Raw genomic sequence first — 26,345 nt, 5'->3', positions numbered from 1 at the left:
GGGAAGCGACGTGGGACGCTGACAGTTGCGGGAGCGACAACGAGTCTAGGAAGCGCAAGATATGTTCGGAGCCTGCGAGGTTTCTAGGAGCCTTGTTGCCGTCATAAAGGGATTTATAATAAGAGGCGAATTGTTCCGCTATATCCGCTGGGTTCACCCATGTCGTATGATTAGCATCAATGATCTTGGCTATGTTTTGCGATTTACGTTGAGCTCTCAATCGTCTCGCCAACATTGTATCTGGCTTGTTGGCTTTAGCAAAAAATTTCTGTTTCGTTAGATTCAATGAATGCAAAACCTCCTGGCTGAGCAACAAATTCAATTCACCTCTGGTGCGTATAATAGACTGTAGGGTCGAGGCATCCAACGTGCGCTTATGATGCGCTTCCAGGTCGGTAAGTGTAGTTGTGAGAGCGTTGATTGCAGCCTGATGGAGCCGTTTACGTCTGGCTGCGATTCGAAGGAAGGAGCCGCGAATGTAAGCCTTATGGGCCAGCCAAATCGTCTGCGGGCTCACGTCAGGGGTTTCGTTCAGAGAAAAGTACTCTGTGAGGTCTCTGTTAACCTCAGCAACAAGCGATGGGTCCGTCATCAAAAATTCATCCAGCCTCCAGTGTCTTGCAGTAGGAGTCCGGGGAGACAAAACGATGGAGCATTCCACCGCACCATGGTCTGACCAGGAGATAGGGTGGATTCGTGCCGAGAAAGCAGAGGGAATCATATGTTGACTCAAAAATATATAGTCTATACGCGAATAGGAGCAGTGAGGATGGGAATAAAACGAGTAGTCCAACTCTTTGGGATAACGCAATCTCCAAGCATCAGTCAGAGCTGTCGTCTTCACAAAGTCCCGGAGATATTTCGTATTCTGCGGAGTGTGCCGTAACGGGGTGCCCCCTTTCCTATCCAGGTACGGGTCCCAGATCGCATTAAAATCGCCTCCCACTATAATCTGCTGTGAGCGGTAAGGTAAGAGGAGGTCAGTGAGAAGGGAGTAAAATGATACAGCTTGAGTGGAGGGCGCGTAGACATTGAGAAGTACTATCGGCACGTTGCGGAGAGTCCCAGTAAGAAGGAGATATCTGCCCCATTTATCTGATTTCGAGGTGTGAAGCTGAAATCCCAGGGAAGACCTTAGGAAGATGCTAACCCCGTTTTTCTTTTGTCGCGGGTGAGCTGCGTGGAAGTGGACATTATAATTGCGATGCCAGTAGGTAGGTACATGAGATTTGCGCAGATGTGTCTCTTGCAGCATAACCACGTCACAATGAAGCTTTTGGTAGTACCGCATGGCCATCCGTCGCTTTTGAGGCGTATTAAGGCCCCTAACATTGTGTGTAATTATTTTGAGATCACCAGCCATGAGATCCGGTGGAGAAAGAAGCCATTTAATGCGAAGGGAGGCGTAAGCGACAAGGGTGGGTCGAATGGACCAGGATAGCATGACCCCCGTATAGAGACGGGAAAAAAAAGAGAAGAAAAGAGGAAAGGACAGACGAGAGGAACGACGAGTGAATAAAAGAAAAAAACAAATGCAAAAAAAAACATTCTCAAACTTCGTAACCAGTGAGGTGGGCTACTGCACTGACACTGTGGAGGCCCCATCTCGACAGGAGGTCGAAAGGCCTGTTGGACAGGCAGTAGATAGACCCTAACGGTCAGGTGAAATGGGGATGTAACCTTCAGCAACCAAGACGGCCTCCACAGCCTCAATGGAGAATAATATTAAACTACCCACATAGGGAGCAGAGCAGGGGGATCGAGATAACTATAACATGTAAACATGTAAACAGGTAGGGGAACCAACCATAGGCACCTTGGTGACACAGCGCGAAGCCTAGCAATGGTAACACAACGCTGAATGTGGCGTGGTAGGTAAACCGTGCCAGAATGTCATAATCAAACAATAAAAAAAGAAAGAACCTAAAAAAAAAACAAGACTTAGCTGGTCCATACGCAATTAGTGTGAACGGGTGACCGGGTGCTCGGTGCAGAAGAGGTCCCCAAAAAAGGTCTAATGCGGCGGGTGGGATGGACATCTAGGCCCCAGAAGGAACCACCACTCCACACGAACGGGGTCAGCGGCCATGGCAAACGTAGCGGCCCATCTGATGCGGCGCGGAAAGCGGAGGTAGAGCAGCAAACGCAGGCACACGGAGTGTCGAAGGTGCGCACCGGCGACAGTCGGTCGGAGCACCGTCAGCAATGGGAGGTAGGTGCGGTGGATCCAGGCGACGCATCTGCGGAGCGTGGTGCGGTGTCATCAGTCCTCCGGCGCCGGGGTATGTCGGTCCATGCGTCCGCGGGGTGCAAACCGGGCTCCATCCTATTTCGCTTGCGGCCCAGGGACAACGGTGGAATATCCAATTCCCGCAGTAAGTCTTCAGCCTCGTTGAGGGATTTGATGGTATAGCTTCTATCCCCGACAGAGGCTTGAAGTGCGAATGGAAATCTCCAGCGGTACCTGACATTATGGGCCCGAAGGTGATCAGTCAAGGGTTTAAGGGCTTTACGTCTCTGGAGAGTCCTAGGAGCCAGGTCCGAATAGACCTGGACCTCCTTGTTGTCCAGCGATAGAGCGAGTGTCCGGGCAGCCTTCATAATGCTCTCTTTAAGAGAATAGTCGGATAGCTTGACTATAATGTCTCTCGGTCTCTCATCCGTCTTTGGCCTCAATTGCAGGGCCCTATGCACGCGATCAATCAGGACTCGATCCGGCGGAGTATCAGGCAACAATTGAGGGAGGAGACCGTGCAACACCTGCGGCAAATCAAGGTACGTCTCCGGTACCCCGCGAAGGCGGAAATTCGCCCTCCTCGACCTGTTTTCCAGGTCCTCTTGGGCATCCTGCAAGGATTGTACCTCTGTGTGGAGGGAGACGATGTCCTCAGCCATCTTGCCATGAGCACGTTGCAGGGAGGCCTGAGCTCGTTCTAAAGTGTCCGTCCGCGCCCCAATCTCGGTGATGTCCCTCTTCAATTCTCGCAGTTCCGTGCGGATATGATCCATCAAATCGTGTTTGACCGAGAGGACAAGGGATTTGATGTCATCAATATCTTGCCTGGTGCAAGCTGTCGCTGTCGCCATGTCGCGCGGTAGGCCCAACGGCTCGGGCTGAGGCAGCGCGGGAAGCTCAGGAGAAGCCGATTTTCTATGGAAGATATCTGGGACCGTCGACTTCTTAGTGGACTTACGCGGTCCCCCGGGCATGCTGCAGAAGATCCCCGCGATTTGGAACGGCAGGGGGTAGAATAAAGGCTAATAATAGCTGCTTATGTAGAGGCTTTGTGGAGGAGAAAAGGCACTACGCGGCCATCTTGGTTCACGTCCAGCCACGCCCCCCCATACTTGCCTTTTAATTTAGTTGAAAGTGATGTATTATTTATTTAAGATTTGCACAACTTATGACATTATGAAAAGTACTTGGCATGCTCTGACGAAATTCCGGCATTTCAAGGTTAGAGAAGCTCAGAGGTGGAATAACGTAACTGATATTAGTCACATCTTCCTTTTCCATCTATAAATTGGATAGTGAAGAGCTACAACTGCAAAAGAGCTCAGTCCTTCAAAAGCTCATTTTTGCTTGGCCTTCACTATACATTTAGAGTAAATACATCTGTAGTATTCATTTTAGTTTTGCTTCCAAAAAAGCGATGATCTTATTGTAAAACAATTTAAAGGGAGACTAACCCCATAAGAAACCCTTTATTTATGTATTTATTTATTTTCAAAGATGTTACTCCTTACTCCTACAAAAACACTTCATCATATATACCTATTTATGATGATATCTATTAATACTAAAAAGTATTAACTTATGTTACCCCTCTTTCCTTTTTTTAGCACAAATGCAGTAACATCATATCAAAATTAATATTTGATCCATATTTCCAGTGGCAAAAGCAGAGCACCTGTTTAAGTACTTATAACACAGGTATAACAATAGTATTTTGATACTTTTCAACCCCTCAGTTGCCTCTTCTTACATTAAATCACGAGGGGATAATTAATGATCAGTGATAAATCATGATGTGATTAAACCATTATCTCTGGCAAAGGCTTGGATATACTTTAAAAAAACAACAGTAGTAGATTCTACAATGCTCTTGCAATTAACTAAAAATAGCAATCCATCAGCAGAACAAATACATGAATATTAATCCGGTAAATACGGTGTAATAGGCCCTGCATCTAATCTATTAGAACGGAAAGGGAAATACAAAGTGAATGTCCTGGGATTAATGTAGGCTATTGAAAGGGCACGAGATGCCTGTGTTTTTTTGGGTAGATGAAAGCAAGTTGCCTTTTCATTGAAATGTCAGAGAGCAAATCATTGATGTATTTAGGTTTTATGCTGCACTAGGCCTGACTAAAATCACGTTTCCCCTAATCTTAATTTGTCCCAGCCACACCTATTCCACCCCTTCCTTTTTTGGTCCAACCTCCTCCTCTTTAGGCTCCACCTCTTCCTTTTATATATTAGTATATTAAGAATGGATACCAAGTACCTACTTGTATATTTTTATTATCTACACCATTACAAATGTTGTATTTCTTATTTTAAGATATAATAATATGTAATTAAAATAATGTAAAAGTCATTCATGTCAACTATAATAGAAATTTGTTAAATTAGCATGTGGTCCATGATGTAACCATGATATGTGTAACAGCAACCACTGTTACTGTAAATTCACACGCCATTTGCTCCAAACATACAGTGCTATCTTTGCCCCAAACATCTTAACAGTGCCATCTTTGTCCTCAAACAGCCTAACTGTGCCAGATTTGTCCCCAAACAGCCTGACAGTGTCAACCTTGTGCCCAAACAGCTTGTCTCTGACATGTCTGCCCCAACCAGCTTAACAGTGCCAACTTTGTCCCCAAACAGCTTGTGTCTGACTGTCAGGCCCCACTGGCCCTTACCTGGTGTAGTAGGTCACAATCGCAGAGTAAGCCGAAGCCGCAAAATAAAGTTGCAGCAGCCCCACAAACACCCACAAATCCATGTCCAGTGCTGTTTATACCTGTGGAGGAGAAGGAGAGCCAGGTGTTATGATTACTAGGCCTCCAATGGCCTGTAATCAAGCTAGCAGAGGGGTATGTGTTATGGAAATGCACCCCTCTGACATTCAATCAAGGTAGGGGAGGAATTGACATCTGTATCACTATAAAAAAAACAGACTTCTATCTCATTGCTCCAGTCTTCAGGAGCTTTGGTTCCCGTGTGTCCTTGGACTTCAGTCTTCAGATCTACCCTTGGATTGCCCAGTATTTGACCTCTTGTTTGCCTTTTGGGTTGTCCTGTTTGCCTTTGACCTCTGCTTAACTCTCTCTTTGAATTATTGCTGCTTGCCTTGACCTTTTGGACTGTTCTTGATTTTTTTCTGCTGCTCATACCTTTAATTTTGCTCCCACCTCAACCTAGGGGAGTCCTGCTTATGTACTACTGCAGAGCACCTGATAGAGGTGCCTGGCAAAAGGCACCTCTATCAGGTCATCTTTTGCCTCCAGACAGCTTGTGAGTGCCACATTTGCCCCTAAACAGCTTCTCTGTACCACCTTTGCCCCCAAACAGCCTGTTTTTGCCATCATCCCCAGACAGCTTGTCTCTGCCATCTTTGTCCCCAAACAGCTTAATAGTACCAACGTTGTCCATCTTCATACTTATACATACATATTCATTATTACACACACCCACATACATAGGTGCTCACATGCATACTCTCTCCCTTACCCTCCTCCTCTTTCACCCTCTCTCTCCTTCCTTCGCTCACCCAGTTACCTCAACCACATCTTTCCCTGTAGATGCCATCGGCCGTGTGTTTAATCTTGGGGTCATGTAACCTTGCGTTATGTGACCCTAATATGTTCAGGTGCCACATTATGCACAAGGGGCGGCCTGGAATGACCTTTTGTGAGCAATTTTTGATTGGCCTGGGAACTGCCTGACCCTGTGTACCAGTACGGCCCCATCCTAATGACACCTGGGACACTTCCGGTGCACTTCCATAAAAGGGCAAAGCTTCCAGGGACACCTCCCCCGATTGGAAGAACAGGGGAAAGCCTGTCCCCATGACTCTGCCTTTTCTCAGAAGTGCACCGACTGGCCAGTAATACATAGAGGTTCATGGAGAGGGCCCACTATGGGTAGGGGCGTCCGAGCAGGTGTGAGGGACGGCTTTCTATGGCACCTTAGATAGGAGCAAATAGTACTCTAAACAGGTGGGTTTGCATGATGTGTTTTAATCTGGATAACTGACAGAATTAGGTAAGGGATTAATAGAAGCAATGTAAGGTAAATCTGGGGAACAAAGTGAAAGGAAATGTCAGTAGCAGAGGAGAAAAGTAAGGCATGGGCAGAGCATCGAGGGCAGTTAAGAGGGTATTTTGTGTTAAGAAGACAATACGGGAGATTTAATTAAAGACTCAGCAAGAACAAGCGTTAATCCAAGGGGAACATGGGAATGAAGAGTTTTGTTAGCATCTCATGCCTTGTGTATGTGGTAGACGAATTCCTGAATGTTTGTCAGTAACAAGATTTATTGAGAAAATGGAAGTGGCAGGTGAAGAATAGAGCAGGGACAACTACAACACTGCAAATTCCAGATGCTTGAAACGATTTCGTATAGTTTAAGAAACTCTGAGGTGCTAGGATCAAGGAAGGAAGCAGATTATAAAATGATTCCCTTTTGTAGTTGCCACTAAAGACGCCATGTAAAATGCAAATACAAAAGGGCTGGAAAGTAAAAATTCTTCAACACCTGATTCTGTGTAACACTGTCCAAAATCCTACCTATGTTCGGGATATACAGTACATATATTTATAGTAGCCACGGATTTGTATTTTCTGTATAAAAGTGATTATGATGCATTTTTACGTATGTTCATAATGTCAATGTCATGTATGCATGAAAGATTTATAAAGGGGATACCACTGCTCAGTTATACGGCTGTGTGCCAGAATTCTATTACTGGCACGGACGAAAGGAACAAAGGCTTCCATCTGGATAATGAATCATTCAGTACAGTGTTTGTCCTTTGGATGACATGTACATGGAGCCCTAAGGTCAGCAGAAATTAATAGCCATTGCTTTTCAGGGTAAGGAGTGAAAGTATTCAATTGTTATCATTAAAGTGTTGTTTATAGGACTACCTTAAGCAATCCCTTCTAGGTATATTTAAAAAAGTTAACCTCTCCTTTCGTTTTCATGATGGATAGCAGTACCATAAAATTCAAGACAGAACACTTATTTGTTGATTGCATTCCCTGTTGCTTTGTAGTGTGATGTATTGACATGCAAACGAAGAGGTGAATGTGAGTGAAAAGATATCTGCAGATATACCTATAGCTTGTAACCTTGAGAGCAGAGCCTTTTTACCTACCTAATTTGTTAGTTTACCTTAATATGTTAATTATTGCTTTGTTATACCCTTTAAATGTGTGAACTGTAAGAAGCGCTGAGTAAATAGTTGGCTGTGTAAAAAGGGCTAAAAATTATAAAATACATAAAATTATATAGATATTGTTTTCAAAAAATAACACACATTTTGGATATTCTGATATTTGATTTATTGTCATGCATAACACCTTTTGAATTTACTCTTGGTTCAAGATTCTGTTTGATTGATTTTGTTATTTTAAAATAATAAATTATTAATTCCTTTGTGTGGATTAAGGTTAACTTTTCCACGCATTCTATTTGAGCAAGTGCTCTGTGCATACAACTAAATAATGTTACAGAAAGTCCCTATCAAACAATGACATGCACCTAATTAATCATCTATGTGCAAGAATATAATGTTCTGTAATCCGGGTGAACTTTGTGGAAACCCCCCTCCGATGTTCTAAAATACTTTACAACAATCATGGCTGGTTGTACCCTGGCTGTTGTTATACTGATTTTAGTATCGGTTACAACCAATATTTGATAACTTAACCCCACAGTTCAGGCTTTTTGTCCTTTGTAATATGTTAACTATGTTAATATGTTAAAAAAAACTGGTATATCTCCAGCTCAGCACCATAGAAGAGCACCTGAATATAAATATTGTAGAGCCTGGTCTTATGATTTTATATTCCAAAACTATTCATGGAAAGTGGCCGATTTAAAACTTACTGTAAGAAGTATTTTGACTGTGATCTACAACAATAAATGTTTTGACTTTGAATATGAACATGCTCTTTCTTCAAACACATTTGCTACGCTTGGGGTTTCTAGGAACAGGACCGTAGATAAGTAAAACAGGAGTAAAACAGCTAATACAACAGGGATAACTAGTTAATAGAGTTACAGCTTGTAAATGGGATATAGAACATAGATCGGAGAAGGATGGATAGAGAACTTTAAAGCACCCCATCATACCTACCTGGGGGATTTAGGTAGGGTTTTTTTTTAATGACACTACCCCCTCCATTGCACACGATAGGTAAAGAGGGATTTGCAGAGGCATGGCATGCGCCTGTGCCTCTCCAAACAATGTTTAGGCATTGGAACCACTGATATTATGATGTCATATCCCTGCACTCAGCGTAGATGACCATGGTCAGGGAGGTAAGTGGTAGTGAGGTGGCTGAGGCACTACCCTTGGTCTGGCTTAGAGTAGTACCCAGCCAAGATAGAAATTTGGGTCTGATGCCTTCAGACAATGTCACCACCCAGTTTGAACCGTTGCCTGGCTGGGCAATACTGATGTGCTGTAAAGATGCTTTGGAGGTAAGTTTTCCAACACGTTGCTTCACCTAGCACTAACACGTTTAGCACACAACATTAGGTGAAGAAAATAAAAATGACAGATCCATGAACATTTTGCTTGCTGTTAAACAGACCACTCAAGAGCAATGAAAGAGCATAAAATACCAGAGGAGAATATGAGAAATACCAAATAGGAGAATTTTATCTTTCCTCTGGTTCGTCACACACCTGCAGCACCTCACATATGTAGAATACATCTTGGCTGAAAAATCCATATTTTACTATAATATAAATCACTGCGCATAGCTGTTTGACTGATGGTTTCCTTTAACAGTGAACGTGTTAAAGGAGAGCAGCAATGCTTAATGCTCATCTTTACCTTGTGAATGTTTTTCCATGACCTTTTACTGACAGCCCCATAAAACGGTGGCTCTTTCTGCTCACCAGATGTTTTCCTGTAAATTCTAAGCTGGGCCTCCTGCTTTCCATCTTAGAACTTTGTATTCATGATTACATAGTAACCACATATTTGGATAGGTATTGATTATATCTACATTATTTACAGGTGAATTACTATGATAATGGATGCAGAGTCATATTGTTTTGATTGTACTGCAAACCATGCACACGAAAATTAATTCCATCTTATGGTTGTAACTTTTCCTTCAAGGCAAATAAATATACCTTTGACTTACAAAAACAACTTGTTTTCAGCTATTTAAAACCTGGGGTTTGTAGGAGAGATATCAGATCTAGCATACATAATCATATACTTTCCAAATCCAAATATCCTAAGAAAAAATAAAACAAATATACACTCTGGGCACTTTATTAGGTACTACTGTTCAATTGCTTGTTAACACAAATAACTAATCAGCCAATCACATGACAGCAACTCAATACATTTAGGCATGTGGATGAGGTCAAGACAACTTGCTGAGGTTCAAACCGAGCATCAGAATGGGGAAGAAAGGGCATTTAAGTGACTTTGAACGTGGCACGGTTTTTGGTGCCAGATGGGCTGGTCTGAGTATTTCAGAAATTGCTGATCTACTGGGATTTTCACGCACAACCATCTCTAGGGTTTACAGAGCATGGTTTGAAAAAGAGAAAATATCCAGCTAGCGGCAGTGGTGTGGACGAAAATGCCTTGTTGATGTCAGAAGTCAGAGGAGAATGGGCAGACTGGTTCGAGATGACAGAAGGGCAACAGTAACTCAAATAACCACTCGTTAAAACCAAGGTAAGCAGAATACCATCTCTGAATGCACAACACATCGAACCTTAAAGAAGATCGGCTACAGCAGCAGAAGACCACACCGGGTGCCACTCCTGCCAGCTAAGAACAGGAAACTAAGGCTACAATTCACACAGGCTCACAATGGACAATGGAAGACTGGAAGAACGTCGCCTGGTCTGGTGAGTCTCGATTCCAGCTGTGACATTCAGATGTCAGAGTCAGACTTTGGCATAAACAACATGAAAGCATGGATCCATCCTGCCTTGTATCAACAGTTTAGGCTGGTGCTGGTGGTGTAATGGTGTGGGGGACATTTTCTTGGCACACTTTGGGCCCCTTAGTACCATTTCAATGTTTCCAGCACCTTGTAGAAAGTATGCCATGAAGAATAAGGGCAGTTTTGAAGGCAAAGGGGGGTCCAATCCAGTACTAGCAAGGTGTACTTAATAAAGTGGCCAGTGAGTGTAGAAATATGTGCTTGCCTTGACTAAAAATCAAGTACATTTGGTTACACATTCATTCTATATTGGCATCTAGGCATGGCAGATAACCAAAACCAATATGCTTATAATAAGCTACACAAACTGCATGTATGTATTTATGTATATACATATGTGGTAGATAAAAAGAAAGCTACAGAAGGGAAGTTTATTTCAATAGAGGATATGTTTTAAAACAAGCGGTCTATTCATAATCTAAGTCTAGAGTGGTAGATAAGTGGAGCATCCTCCCAAGAGAAGTGGTAGAGTTTTTTTAGAGGGTTAGAGGGGAATTAAAACACACATGGGATCAGCCTAAAGCTTAGAGGTATGACACGAAAAACAGTCAGACTAGATGGGCTGAACAGTTCTAATCTGGCATAACATTCCAAGTTTTTAAATCTATATAGAATTTAATATCACCAAATAATTATATATTTTTACGTTGTTTTTTTAAATGATATATTTCTAATAATTAGACCTGGGCGCCGGCCAACTGTTCGTGTTTGTGTTCGTGGGGGAAAAAATCTTCGTATTCCACAAATATTCGCCAATTGGTTGATGCCAGAGGAGGCCCCTGCAGGTGACCAATAGAGTCGCTTACAAGGCTCTTTAACTCCTGACGGGGAACTTAGCCTGTCTCCCCGCTCCAAGAATTAAAGGTCTTTAACTCCTGATGGCAAACCTACGGATTTCTGCTCCCGTTATCTACGCAGCATCGCAGGGGTTAACAGAAGTGGAAATCGGTGCAAGGGCCAGAGGAGGCCCTTGCAGACGACCAATAGAGTTGCTTGCACGGCCTTTTAACTCCTGACGGTGAACCAACCAATTTCCGCTTCCCTTAACCCCTGCGATGCTGCGTAGATAAGGTAGGCTAGATGGGGAAGGGACCAGGGAGATTAGTAAACGAAGACGAACACAAAGATTCTTCGGTTGGGGGGCTTCGTATACGTTTTTCCGCCACCATGTTCAGTATTCGGGCTGAACAACGAAAACGCACCCTTCGTGTTTGTTTACATGTTCGCCCGAATACGAATTCACAAGTGTAGTAATAATATTTCAAAGTTATGTTACTTGCTTTCATGCAACCCTGGGTGAACTTGTGATGTAAGGAGGGAGAAAGTACAGCATATGCTTTTTTGCACTTGAAATAAAAGTGACCATTATTTGCTATACTAATCTCAAAAAAAAAATCAATTGGAAAATAACAGTTGTTTGGACTCATAAAGACTTAATCTGAATATACAAATGTTTGCTGACGAATTCTGTTGTATATTTTTGAGGGAGTTGATATACATGATCCAATGTCTGTTTAACAAATAATTTTTAATATCCATTTAAGCGATAAACAAACAAGTCCAAAAATGTCGCCATGGAAACTAATTACAAAGGCATGTGTCTGTTATCTATCTAATCTTTTTTTTAAAAGAAAATAATAGAGAACTGTAATTATGGCATGACCCAGGGAAAGAGATTCCATTAACACTGCCCAGTTCCTAGACACTTGTCCGGACAGGTTAAGGCATTGTGGATTTACAAATATTTAATGGAAAACAATGCAACTACTCCTAAATGTTTCTTAAACCATTGTAGCCCAGCGTTAGAACTTGGTTTTTGAAACAATTGATGTTGTTCGGACATGTCACAGCCTAAGGGAAATAGACAAAGGTGTGAATGAGCTTATGCATAGCTTAATGAACATACAAATATTTCTCCTATATATTTACTAATTTTCAGTGCACGTGGAGGATTAGGCCAACATGATGAAGCCAGTGTTCAGTTTGGTTTCTGAATTGTGTGTTAGAGAAAGGCTTAAAGGTGCTCTTTCACTTTGAGAAAACAGTAACCGAGCTTTCTGGCCTGTCAAGAAAACAAAATATAGCAGGTTCGTCATTTTATGCTTTCCTCTGATGATTTCATATCATCAATGCCTGCATTTGTGTCATATATTAGACATTAAAGATATAAGGATTAATAATTATTTCTGGGGGGCAGTTGGACAATGGGCAACTCTTACCTGCGAGAAGGAACCTTCAGGGTTTATATCTAATGTTGGGCCTCACAAAAAGTGGTCCAGTAGGCAGATTAATAGCTAGATCTTGGTAGTATTAAGACAATATTCTGATTCCTTTTCACATGAATTGGGCTGGAAACTGGTAGTAAATATATTTTGGGCTCCATGTGTTTGGGATAGGGCTTATGACTACAGTTGAAAAAAGGTCCATTCTTAGCCACCAATGACATATAGTGGAACATGCACATAGTCAGCATTAGTATGCAGAGTCCAAATCCCAACATAGGGAATAGGTCTATCTATAAGCCTATTATGTATGTATCGACCCTTCATAATTTCACATTTTGTCACAATTAGTTGAAAAGAATGAAGTAAGAAATGACATATAGAAATGTAATTGATGGAGTTACTTGTAACAAAAAATGATGGACCAACTAAATGAAAATTTTAAAAGAAACGGCAATAAAATTAGTACTTATAGAAAATTTAGAGTAATATCCCTATTATTTATCCCTTGAGAAAGAATTAGTTATATGTAAAAGACTGATGAAAAACATTGGTTAATGCTTAATAACATGCTGTTTCACTTTATCAACATTTTTAAATTCAGTTATTTTTGAAAGCAAAATTGGCTGAAAGTTAGACAGAAATGAATCTGTAGCTAATTCAGATTTGATAGATCACTAGTAGTATTAAACATTTCGGCCAGATTCCTTTTCACCTGAATTGGGCTGAAAGGAAAGCTATTTTTATTGGAAGGGTTCCATACAGTTCATGTAAATGTATATGAAAATACTATCATAAAATGCATTGAATTGAACAAAGGTCATAACGCGAATCATGTTTAGTGTGTGTACTCCTGCAAGAACGGCCATGTTTGGCCCGCATAATGAATAGCCAAGTGGATGTGATGAAATGTTCCATCTACATACTTACGTCTTACTGTATAACTGTATAACAGTTTCTTGGTCTCAGGGTAGTAGGTAGAGTGTTATGGCAAAAACTTCTGGAGGAGATTCCTTCACATGTTGGACTTATAATAATCAAACAATCCACATTATCGGTGGATTATCCACTAAGTAAACTAGACTACTGCTGTCAGACCCTATATATATATGTATATGTTTGTGGTCAGACAGTTGTAATGGTAAAGTATACTGTAGTGACATTCCACTTTATAGAAAACCTAGAATGCCTTTTGGACCCTGGCTAGCTCCATATAAGCAACAGTATTTAGTGCAAGGACCCATAGTGGGTAGTATATAGTGCATAGTGGTGTGCTTAGCATAACATGGCCATATATATATATATATATGTGACTAAATATCAAATTTTGTTATCTTAGAAAGGTGTTTTTAAGTAGCCTTAATAAAAACTATAGTTTTAAGAGCTTATGAGCTTATAACCTATTTGATGTGAGTGCGATAATCTATTGGATTGTATAGATAGATGGATAGACAGATAGATAGATAGATTTTGCCCAAATAGGAATAACTTTTTGAAACATCTGTCTGCCATTTCTGTTTATATAAATCACTGCATTAACTAAGTGTTAATTATGGGTGGGCAAAATTATGGGTGGGCACATTTAATGGCAGGGATGCTGTCAGTTCCTGCAGTGGAATTGGGTTTTATGGTGTTTGGCACTGAAGGTGGAGGTGGCATTTCCTCCTCACTTAAATGTGTAACCCTTTCAGTGGCAAGCTTATGCCTATAAAAGTTTTTAACAGAGCGTGCTTTGCTTACCAAGCCCATGGTAGCAGTGTTGTGCATTTGCAGTCAGATTAGTTGTAAGACTTGAGTTATTTAACGGTGGTGATACAGGGATTCCTTTCAAAAATGTAACCCCCCCCCCCCATTCTCCTTATCACTTTTACTTCTTGGTCATAGTACTGGCAACCCTGTTGCAGGAGGCCATGTTGGGTCTACATATTGTTGTGTTGCATAAATGGCAAGGACTATTGGGAAGAAAACCGACAACATCGGATGTTGTATAGATATTCCATGCATCGGAACCCAGCCCTGTATCTCCAAAGCAATAGGTAATGTGTTTCTACATAATGTGTTGTAATGCGCTACTCATGTGATTTATTTTTGTGTATGCCTATTCTTGAGACACCTTGTATTAGTAAAACTTCTCAGTACTAAAACAGTAAAAATGCTCACTGTAACTTTACAACGCAGTTGTCTTCTATTCCCACTCTGCGCCTTTTTTCCCTGTAAAATCAGAAGAGTTCTCATAAAATTACAGTACTGCCAGTAAATATTTTCTGTGTTTAGATTAGTAGTCTGTTGTAATTACCATCAGGGTAACACAAGGTCAATGAACAAATTACTTGTACAGTCAGACTGGTAGGGTTGGCGTCTACAGAACATCAATGTTTCTCCCAGTGAATTGTGCCAGGATGACATGACACACTAGAGATCTACATGGGCTTTTGCATTATAAGTACTCATGGAATGCCAGTGACATCACACCTATGTGGAAGAAGCCTGCATACACATGTGATCTAGGTGACTCAGTAACTTACAATTTCCACTAATGACAATAGTAAGGATGTTGTTATCTACACTTACTAAATTAATAAAGAACCAATGGGAAGCCCCAAATGTACATGTATTTTTGAAAATCATAAAAAATCTATATTATGTCCTAAGCCTTTACATTTACTAAATATAATATGAAAATGACAAATTGCATACTTCATAGACAATCTCCTTTATGATACCATACCTGAGACCTTTTCAAAATGAGCAAACTATTAATTCCCATTTTTAACCCATCATGTGAATTCTATTGTAGTGACCTGCTAACGGTAGTAATCAAATGCGTCGGACAACTGCATTAAATCCTAGGAGGTTCCCAATTAAGTCACCTGCTTAAGCATGAATTTTAACTATGATATACATGTACCAGTATATATTAGAAATGCACTAATTAAGATCAGACATCGTTAACTGCGAATGTTATAGGAGGTAGTCAGCTCCAGGTTTTGTGGCCACGAGAACCTCCCTGAGATGCTTACATTGGTTATAAATGCCTGAGACCTTTTTTTTCCTCTTTTTTTTTTGTCCCCATGTACTTAAAGGAAGCATATAGGAAAAGCAAAAAGAAGACAGAATATTTTTAGAAATGAATTACGTGGACGCTCAATTCATATTTAATCGGCAGCAGAATGACACTTAGATTGGCAGATACAGGTCCTTCTTTAGTTTTTGGGTTGAGCTCCCTATTAAAGTGTTAAGTAATAACTAAGTAACAGTGTTTTTCAGTCAGGACTCTAAATTCTTCTAAATTGATATGTGATCTTATGTGCCAAAAACATCAGTGTACATATTTGCAGGTTTGGATACAAACACTGGTTGTGTCTTCATCCTTTGTTAAAGAAGAACCTTCACTATTTTTATATTACAAGTATCACAATAAAAATGTGTCTTATTCTATATATTACATTGTTTGCTGGTTTTCATACAAGTATCACAATAAAAATGTGTCTTATATTGTATATATTATATTGTTTTCTGGTTTTCATACAATATAATATTTTAGGACAACTGCTTTTTTGTGGATGTGTATGTGTTCCAGCTCTATTTTCGTAGCCCCATCTACTAGCCCTAACGTATTATATTGCCTTGTAGTCAGCAAGCAAATGACTTAGTGTAAATCATCTATTCCTGACTAATGAATGTCTATGGAGGAACATATTAAAAGCGACTTCATTAGCTTTGCCATAAAGAATCAGCTGATGCTTCAGGCGAAGTCTCTCAAAATGTCACATAAATAAAGAACGTGGCAGCCTTCAGTTTGGCAGATCAAGGAAGTTTAATGGAGCAAAGTTAAATACAAATCAAATAAAAAGAAAGAAAGAAAATTATTTTTTTAAGGAACTTCCCGTTAATGGTGACGGATACACTACAGTATGTCTGTTTTTTCATTTGAATATATCCCCACTTCTTTTGATATATCTACAGTAGGGGACACCTCTGGAATTGGACACGTATATTAGGTAGTATTCATATACATTTAAAAAAAAATACTTTTTAGGGTACATTTAACACAGCTTGTCAGTTGTGGACAGATTGCTAAAACTAATAGCTCTCAAATGCTTAAATGAATCCACTGTATGTATAGGGTTTATCATCAGGTAACACAAACACTATTAAATGCAATCATGATGAAGCTGGACTGCTCAACTCTTAAGACATTGCATGTTATATCCTAGCTCTGTGAAATCAATGTCGGACATGGTAGTTTTTTTACAAATAGTAAATCAGAGCCACATGAAATTTTGGATGTGTGCTGAATTTGTGATTTGTCTAAAGTGGTGAAAGCTTTGAGCAATTATGATGTTAAGGAAGAGGCTTAAGCAAGTGTTCCATGAACATTCATTCCTACATGTGACAGGCATCACTGATGTGATTAATCTCTATATGTGGGTATATTGCATTATAATTGAATGCTTAAATACTCAAAACATAAGTGCCAGATGGATATATAGTACAGTAACCCATATGGAAAATGAATATAGCAAAGAACTAAACTTTAGTAATAAATACAGGCAAAAAAAATACCCATACATAAATATATCTAGGTGAAACCTATTGCTCAATATAGACTAAGGGCCCAGATATAATCCAATGACAATAATTTCCATTATTGTTTTGTCTAAGTCTCCCAATTCTAGCCTTGTCAAACCCTTTGAATAACTGTATTGTAAGAAGCGCTGCGTAAAATTGTTGGCGCTATAAAAATAAAATATAATGCAAATAATAATCAAAATAATAATAATAATGTGTTGAAGGGGCCAAATCAACTTTTTTCATGGGGCATTTAGTGACAAATCTCATTGAAAAAATAGTTTTCTATTTGGGTATAAAATACAGTAATCTAAATAAATATATAATTAATATAATTAAGTATATAATGCAATATATACTTTATTTTTCACTCAGTCTGTAAATTATTTTTTTTATAAGCTAATAATAAGTTAAGTGTTGTCATACCCTATTATTATTATTATTTGCTTTTGTTCATGAATGCAAACAAATATGAGCCTACCTAGAAAAAAACAAAACAAAAAAAACAACAGGTTGATTTATGAAGCAAAAAATGTAATTTCTGCAATTTCTTAATGACAGTTTTCACAAACATCAATCTTTTGCTTTCATTAAACAAAGAGAAAAGGTAGAGTGAAAGCTAACTATTCTTCTAGTTGCTAATGTTCCTATTAGTGAAGGCCAGGGATTGTTAACTCAGGAGCAGCTTTACATGAATAATGAACTGAATGCAGTTGTGCACATTCCATGATACATTCCAGGTTGAGGTAGGTCCTCCATGTAATTAAATGATCAAACCTCCTGCACGCCAGTGCTGATCTAAAATAAAAATCTTGACTTATCCTTGTCAAGTTGTGTTTATCAAACATGCATTTGTATTCTTGTTGATACTGTATATAAAGAAAGGACCTCTCAAGTCTTTTTTTTTGTAGGTATTAGATGTCTCAGACATACAGCCATTTGATTTATTTTTTAACTCAGGAATGTTTTTTTTTGTAGATTTGCATAGAATTCCATTCTAGATTGCTCATTATGTTAACAAAATAAACATTCTGAATTAAGGTGCTATGCTAGTCAATTTGTAGAAGAAATCCTGAGCAATTATCAAAATTTGATAAACTTTTTTTTTTTTTATTATTTTATTTTTTAATTTAGTCTTGGGAGTTGTCTGACACAATAGAACGCTAATCAGAGTATGAAAATTTTAAATATAAAAAAAATACTGTTTTTAGTGAACAGTAGATCAAAGGCATATACCACCTCTCATCATACCACCCTCATCTTTTTTTGTGCTCTCTGTAAAATATCCAGTAGTTATGATTTGTAGAACCAGTAGAACATGGTTTGGATAACAAGGTCAAGTGCATCACAAAACAATTATGTAGGCATAAACTGTTCAAGTGTATGCCCCATGCATATACTCTCATTACAAGATGCTTTGTAAAATACATCACTAAATGGAATTGTACTTATTCATTTCTTCCAGTCTTATTTTATGTGACAACAGTTCCCCTTTAATTTGCCCAACAGTTGTATGTGACTAACAACTGAGAAATCTAAGGATTTTCAATGGATAGCATTCATACATACATGGATATGTTTGATTGATATAAAGATTACAAATATCTTGACCTTTGAGATGTGAATAGATTGATATTAAGATGTTTTTTTTCCATTTGGAAAATGCTAGTATTATAATTAGGGCCGGTTCAGTCCCTTCTCTCTGGACAATGCTAAACTTAGCACTTCTTTGAAATAGCCATCCAACCTCCAAGTGAAAACCACTCTGAAGAAGAACTGTTATACAATACAAGAAAAGTGGGGTATAATTAGAGGCATCAGGTCTTAGCGAAACATCTGATCCTCTAAATGCTAAGTCAGAAGGCATCCAGAAACATCTTATCAGGTTAGGAATGATGACAGACAAAGTGTCCCAATGTCTGCACACATGTTCTGGAGTAAAGTTATATTACAATCAAAGCTGGTTAAAGGAAACAGGTCCTGGGTTTGCATTAAAAAAACTTCCAAAATATGGACAGCCAGTAGAAGGCAGAATGAGTTACACATAGAGCAAAACATGTAAAAATACAAAAAACACAATAGTAACCAACTGAAGATTCTTGCTCGTTGCTGCACTTCTACAGATTTGCACCAGGATTATAGCTGGATGAGCAAACATATGATCAATCCAATTGGCTGTCTTGGCCAAACAGGAGGAGTGCAAGTCAGAGAGAGGTTAGCTCAAACATCTCCTTCCATAGTTACTTTTTTATGCTCACGCATGGCCACACACTGTAACGTCAGATTGGGCATGGGTGGAGCATAGTGTGACCACATATTCGGGTGCTAACTAGAAACCACCGGGCCATGGTGCGAAAAATTGCCCCGGGCCCCCCAACTTAAACAGCTAGTCTGTGCCATCATTGCCCCACACAACTGGCCTGTGCCTTCTTTGTCCCCTTCCAACATACAACATATTCAAACACCCTAACACAAATGACGCACACTTACTCATATTTACTAACACACACTCCATCTCACTCCACTTACACAATTACACACCCATACTCTCTAACACACACAAGTACACATGCATGCTCTCACACAAACACATACACAAAGTACACATGCAAGCTCACACGCAAGTACACATGCAAGCTCACACACACACAAGTACGCATGCACGGCACACTCACACACAAGTACACATGCATGCTCTCACACACACACGTACACATGCATGCTGTCTCACACACACACACACACACACACACACACACAAGTATGCATGCTCTCTCACACACATACAAGTACACATGCATTCGGACACACACAAAGTACACATGCATGCTCACACACACAATTACACATGCATTCTCACACAAAGTACACATGCATGCTCACATACACACACAAGTACACATGCATGCTCACACACACACAAATTACACACAAATGCTCTCACGCACACACAAGTACAAATGCATGCTCTCGCTCACACACAAACACACACAAGTCCACATGCATGCTTACACACAAGTACACATGCATTCTCACACACACACACCTACACATCCATGCTAACAGAGGGGTTAATTCCCTGAAACTGTTCATGTCTGGTAAAAGATTAATTATCTAAAACTGCCCATGTCTGGTGACAACTGTATATATATTATAACACTAATATTATTAAATCTAAAATCAACAAGGTTCCCAAGGCTATATATATATGAAATATTAAATGTATTTGTATATATATATATATATAATGATATAATATCATTTGTGGTGCAGGCCTGCATGCACATGTCAGTATGGATGTATGATGTATATATTATGTGAGGATTTCTAGTATGTTATAGGCCACCTATCAGGTTGGGACCCACCTCTAACCAGAATTGCTCTTTATACATAACTCTGTTCTCATGTAGATAATCAGTTTCACATACACATCGGTTACTCCAAAACCTGCTTTCTTATGCTTTCTAAACAATACTGAAAGAATGTCAGGGTGTCCATTATGAGTGATGTCTCTCAGAAAATAAATGTCAGCCATTTTAATTTAACAGTGATGAAAGAAAATGACCTGACCTTTTAGCCCCATCTTAGCATGGATTTTAAAACTATATTTAAATGCCTATCCCTGAGAAGTCTAGGCATTTTGTTCATAGAGCCAGCTCCCCAAATAAATATTGAATTAAATTTAGCAGTGCTTGCACACAAGTGAATTAATTACAGCATGCTCTGTTCCTTTCTCTAGTATTAGTATTGAGTAACATCTCATTTGCACAGTAGTGTTGCATTCATTTAATGATGAGATCTCCAGATAGCGTTTTCAATTTATATATTAGAGGGAAAAAACTGACTTTAGTTGGAATACTGGCCTGTTGTGTGTGGTATATAAACAAACTTCAGGCTCCCTGTAATGTCAATACTCAATGGGACGGTTCACTGATTTCCCTAACCAGCCCATTTACACCATGGATGGCTTTGATGACACCCAGAAGCAGGGAAGGACTGGAAATAAAATGCAGCCCCATATATTTTATTGCGTGGTTGAGCTCATGTGCCCATATGCCACACCATATCCCACACTAGAAACCATACGGCCATGTAGGGAAAAGTTCCCCCCAACTTTGCAAGCAACATGTCTCACAGTGCCACCTTTGCTCCCAAACAGCTTGCCTGTGCTACTTTTGCCCCAGTTTGTCTGTGCCATCTGTTCCCCCAGACATGTCTGTACCATTTTGTCTGTTCCCCCAGACATGTCTGTGCCATTTTGTTGTTACACCTCTGTCCCTTAAACAGCCTGCCTGTGCCATCTCTGTCCCTAAACAGCCTGCCTGTGCCATCTCTTTCCCCTAAACAGTCTGCCTGTGCCATCTCTGTCCCCGCCATCTCTGCCCCCTAAGCAGCCTACCTGTGCCACCTCTGCCCCTAAATAGCCTGCGTGTGCCAGATCTGCCCCTAAATAGCCTTCCTGTGCTAGCTCTGCCCCCAAATTGCCTACTTGTGCCACCTCTTCCCCTTAAAGAGCCTGTCTGCACCTCTACACTTTAAACATCCTGCCTGTGCCACTGCTACCCCTTAAACAGCCTGCCTCTGCTATCTCTGCCTCCTAAACAACATACCTGTGCTATCTGTGCCACCTAAACAGCCTGCCTTTGCGAACCTCTTCCCGCTCAACAACCAGCCTGTCCCATCTCTGCTTTCTTAACAGCATGCACCACATAAACAGCCTGCCTGTGCCACCTCTGCCCCAAACACTTCACTCACTAATTTACTTACTCATTCATTCACCCTCCCACACTCCCTTACCTCTTCTGCAGATTTCTCTGGTCCAGTGGCTGGCCGAGCAGCACTGGGGCCATATTGATGTCTATGTGGCCTGACAACCGCCTAAGGTGGACCCACAGCTTACCACTGTGGTGCTCAGAAACCGTGTGAGGAAACTCTCTTTTTCCGCCTAGAGAAAGCAGAATCCTGGGAAGCAGAAATCACCCAGTTCTCTAGTAGGCCAGTTTAGCCCTGCCCAGAAGTAATAGCAGCAGCACTCCCATGGGTTAGGTTTAGGGCAGCACCAAATGTAAATACATCACTGAGTGAGAGATAAAGTAGATCATCTTAATTGCCTTAAGGAATCAGAAACCTTGGTGGGAAAATAATGGAATGGAAATACATCACTGTAAAAGACACTAAGGGGCTAAGGTATTACCAAGAAATTAATGCAGAAGAGGCAGTGCATTAATATATGTATCCTGATAATACTAAACAATATCATCATGGTTAGTACTATTTTGTTTAAAGTTTTCTTTTCAGAGCATTGGTTGAGCTCAACTGACTGGTCTACATTGTTATATTGCACCATTTTGCTGAAGTTGTGTTTTCCCTTCTATTAATATTGTGGGTAGCATGTCAGCTTCAGAAAAGCTAATTCATGTTTGCACTTGCACAGTAATCTGTATAAAGTGAGTAAAGTGAGGCATCTTCATAAGACAAACTTTGTTACTATACCAATATATAAGGAACATATTTGTCAAGAACATTATAACTGTATTCTGTATGGTGATCAGCTTTACCACAAGGCTTTATACAACAGCATTCTCACTATTCAGGATTATCAGCTTGGCCAGGGGCTGCAAAAAAATAGCCCAAAAATCTGGGAACCCCAAAACATGATATCTCTTGGATTCAATATGCATACTACTATATCAAATCTAAAATATCACTAATAATAAGGAGCTTATAAAGCACACAGGGGTAAGCCTAGGGTTAGTGCTGTCTAGGTGCAGTATTTCTAATGCATCCCCCGTAACCCAAAAAATATTTGCTCTCCCCTCCTCTTCTATGCACTAATAACTCAAGGCTCACATTTGACACTCTGATACATACACACTCACATACATTAACACCATACAATAAAACACACACATACACATACTAGCACCTACACTAACACACACTCACTTTAAAATCGTACGCTTACTCATACGTACACACATTATATTCCTTTCTTATTATGTAACATGATGTTACATGACCCTGCTGTAAAAAACACCCCAAAAAAACAGAAAACTGCGCGTGAGGTTTTGTTGGCAGACCAACATTATGTGCAGGCACCGGCTCGGGTGCAGGTGCAGGCATCGGCTCGGGTGGCAAAACCAACATTATCTCACCAATTTTCTGAACATCTCTCCCTTCTCCTTCCTACCATTACAAAAGGTAGTGGATAGCATAATTAAGAGAAGTGATCATGTACATCCTGAGAACATGAAGTTAAGATCCATTTCCCATTGTACACATATTGCAAAATTGCACCAGATCTGAGCAAAATTGCCCTACTAAGAAAACTAGGGTTGTGCACATCCACTATTTTTTCACATTTTGCTACTCAGTGGTGGTGTGCCCAAGCAAGTGTGAAGAGGTTTAAATTCCTCAGAATAAAATCCAGACTGTTATCTGTCTGCCTCCAGGGTGGGTAGAAAGAAAGAGATCCTCTCCTACATGAGCCAAGTTAAAATGCTTTATTTTGTCCATTTTACTCAATAAGTATAATAAATGCGAATAGGATACAATAGCTGGTGCAAGAATATCTGGTCCTGCTCTCTATGAGAGAGAGACATTTGTAATACACTATGTGTTTTAGCACTATGTTTAGTTTTACATTTCCATAAAGGGGATATAAATGGGGTCTAGTTCCTATAAATCCCAACTCTCATCACACTCATATATTGCTTCATCTACCCAGATGAATAATTCTCCACATTCTCTTACAGAACAAACTTGCCAAATCTGCTCTGCTTTACAGTGCACAGTGCAGCCATTTAACATGAAAAGAGTAAAAGTATGCTTTCTCATGCAGACTAATAGTATCCAGAGTATCATTACATAAGCAATCTGATATTATTACACTTATGCAAATCAGGGCCAACATTTGCAGAGACTTGGATATCGTCATGTCTCCACCCTCCTAGCCTTAAGCTCATGTCAAACTTCCAGCCTCTGTCACTGGAAGTCCAGAACTTTAAACTCCAGCTACCTTGCCGTGTCTCACACACACACACAAGCATCTGTCTCTCACTGTGCTGGGGGAATACTGCAACCATGACTTCAACTTTCATATTTCTCCTCTTCTGTGGGATTACTTTAGCACACCTTGGAAATGGCCAGAAATTACCAAAAGGCAAGTAAAAATGTTGCATCCTAACTATTTTGGGAAACTTGTGATGTGAAATTAACTAATTGTAACTTATTAACTAAGTGTAACTAATTGTAACAGACGCTAGAGTAATATACAGAGAATCTATTTAAAGTGAAGAATTATATATATATATATATATATATATATATATATATATAAAATATATATTTATATATATTATATATATATTATTTTAATATTTGTATGCATTGATGAATGCAGTGTTTTGATGCTGGAGAAAACTTGGACACATTAAGGAATTTGTCATATTTTTCATCACCTTCCTGATATGAATTGATATGCTATAAAATTGTATTTTTGATGAATGCATTTTAGATTTCAGAGCTAACTAATTTTTAGTAAGTGTACTTTGCAATGACTTATGTGCTTGGAAAAAAGACATGCAGTCTCACTTGTATTTTGCAGAAAGTTTGCAATAACAGAGACACTCCCCCCTCTCCATTCTGGCCATTTCCCTTCATTTACTTTTTTTGGCAGGTTTAGCTTTGTGCAGCTACAAGTGTCAGATTAACTATATATGTGCCAGAGTTTGTGCCATGTATCCCACACCAATCTGGTATCAGAGTATAAGGTTGCAAGCAGCTCTCTTTAACTAATGTATTGGTTTTTCCTGGTCTCTCAATTCTAGTTTTGTCATACCCTTTGACTGTATGTTCTTTAGGAAGGGCTGCGTAAACTGTGCTATATAATTTAATTAATTTTTTTATAATAAGTTTTTTTTGCTCAATGGAATAAGTTTTATAGTGTCAGAACTGGAGTGGGCTGCAATTATTTACTGGACTTCTGGGGTCTGCATGTATTGGTACCCCCAAAAAAGTCATGCATTTTGCTATTCAGGCTTTTTTTTAAAGGACAGTGGCATAATGGATAGTAAGTGATGGGGAGAAGAGGGTTTGCAATACTTGATAGTTTTCCATGACAGTGCAAATAGGGACAAATTATGAATGCTGTACAGAATCGTTTATAGAATTTATTCTTCTGCTTGCAAACTTTGAATGAAAGCCGTGCAGAGGGAACAGAGTTAATTGATTTGAGTAAAGTAAACTTTGCACACATATAAAACTCAGACAAAATCATTGCACCACATTGGAATGGTTAGACTGTTACGAATGGAATGAATAACTGTCAATGATGTAAAGTATAAAATAATTACAAATATCAGAGAACTGCATGGACTGCTAATACACAGTTTAGTACTTTATAACCAAGAGGAGTAATGTATGGTGTGTATGGTGATCTAAACAAAATTAATTTAATATGATTTTTACAATAATGTTAAAGAACAGTAAGGAGTCTGCTGAGATAGTGTAGATAGTGGGTAGTCACTCCTAGACTTGGGTGCTGGCGGAATGTTCGTGTTCGTTTTCGGGGAAATAATTTTCTTGGTATTGCACGAAATTCATCCGTCTTTCGTTTTTGGAAATCCAATTTTCTGACCGGGTTGCCACGGAAACACACAAAAGTTGTTTAATGAAAATGACGAGATTCTCCTCCTCGTGGTGCAGTTAAAATTGCGGTTGTGGCGACAAGTGAATGAACGAAGATTTTAATGTTGCTCACGTTTGGTTTTCGTTTCTTTCGTCCAGTGTTGCAATCATTTGTTCGTTATTCAGACAAACGAAACGGTAAAATTCGTCACTCTTTCCCAAACATACACAATTCTGCATTAAAACCATTTGCATTATACATGAAGTATGTTAACATGCATCATATATTACAAGGCAATTAATGATCAGTTTTCTTCATTTGGGTTTATATTATTTGTATAGCTGAGGTTGTATTGAAGCGGTTGAAGATGTCTTGAAGCGGTTACAATAAGAAATGACTGTTAAAGGGATAACGTACAGTAAGATTGCTGATTCTGGAAGATAAAACATGGAGTGTGCCTAACCTATGCAGCTGTTTTTTATTTGACTCTCTTGTTACTTGGAATTTATCTGTAACCATGTTAACTGTACACTTCAGGCAAAGTAGAAAGAGTCTTAGGTCTGATTAGTTGGATGCAATTCCTTAATGTGGATCAGCATCTCTTTCAAGGGTTTTAATGTATACATATTTTTACTACAGGTGGCGGTAATACCTTGCCAGATGTTACGTATAACAGTTTTCTACTATGGTCATATAAAACTTCGCTGAA

At 39.6% G+C, this 26,345-nt stretch overlaps 1 protein-coding gene across 1 annotated transcript in view; it reads left to right on the top strand.

The window, feature by feature from the left end:
* The first annotated feature begins 3,153 nt into the window (after nt 1-3,153).
* LOC149300863 (target of Nesh-SH3-like) overlaps nt 3,154-26,345 on the top strand; it is a 171,001-nt gene continuing 147,809 nt past the window's right edge. The window contains exons 1-2 of the mRNA XM_089484449.1: nt 3,154-3,246; nt 3,844-3,934. Of these exons, the coding sequence (XP_089340575.1) occupies nt 3,154-3,246; nt 3,844-3,934 (184 nt within the window). The remainder of the gene's footprint in view (nt 3,247-3,843; nt 3,935-26,345) is intronic.

Source organism: Sceloporus occidentalis, unplaced genomic scaffold (assembly GCF_023333645.1).
Source record: "Sceloporus occidentalis isolate IW3139 unplaced genomic scaffold, rSceOcc1.0.p SCAF_22, whole genome shotgun sequence".
NCBI classification, from domain to species: Eukaryota; Metazoa; Chordata; class Lepidosauria; order Squamata; family Phrynosomatidae; genus Sceloporus; species Sceloporus occidentalis.
Note: the sequence above shows the minus strand (reverse complement) of the source record. Positions and strands in the feature narration are given on the sequence as shown.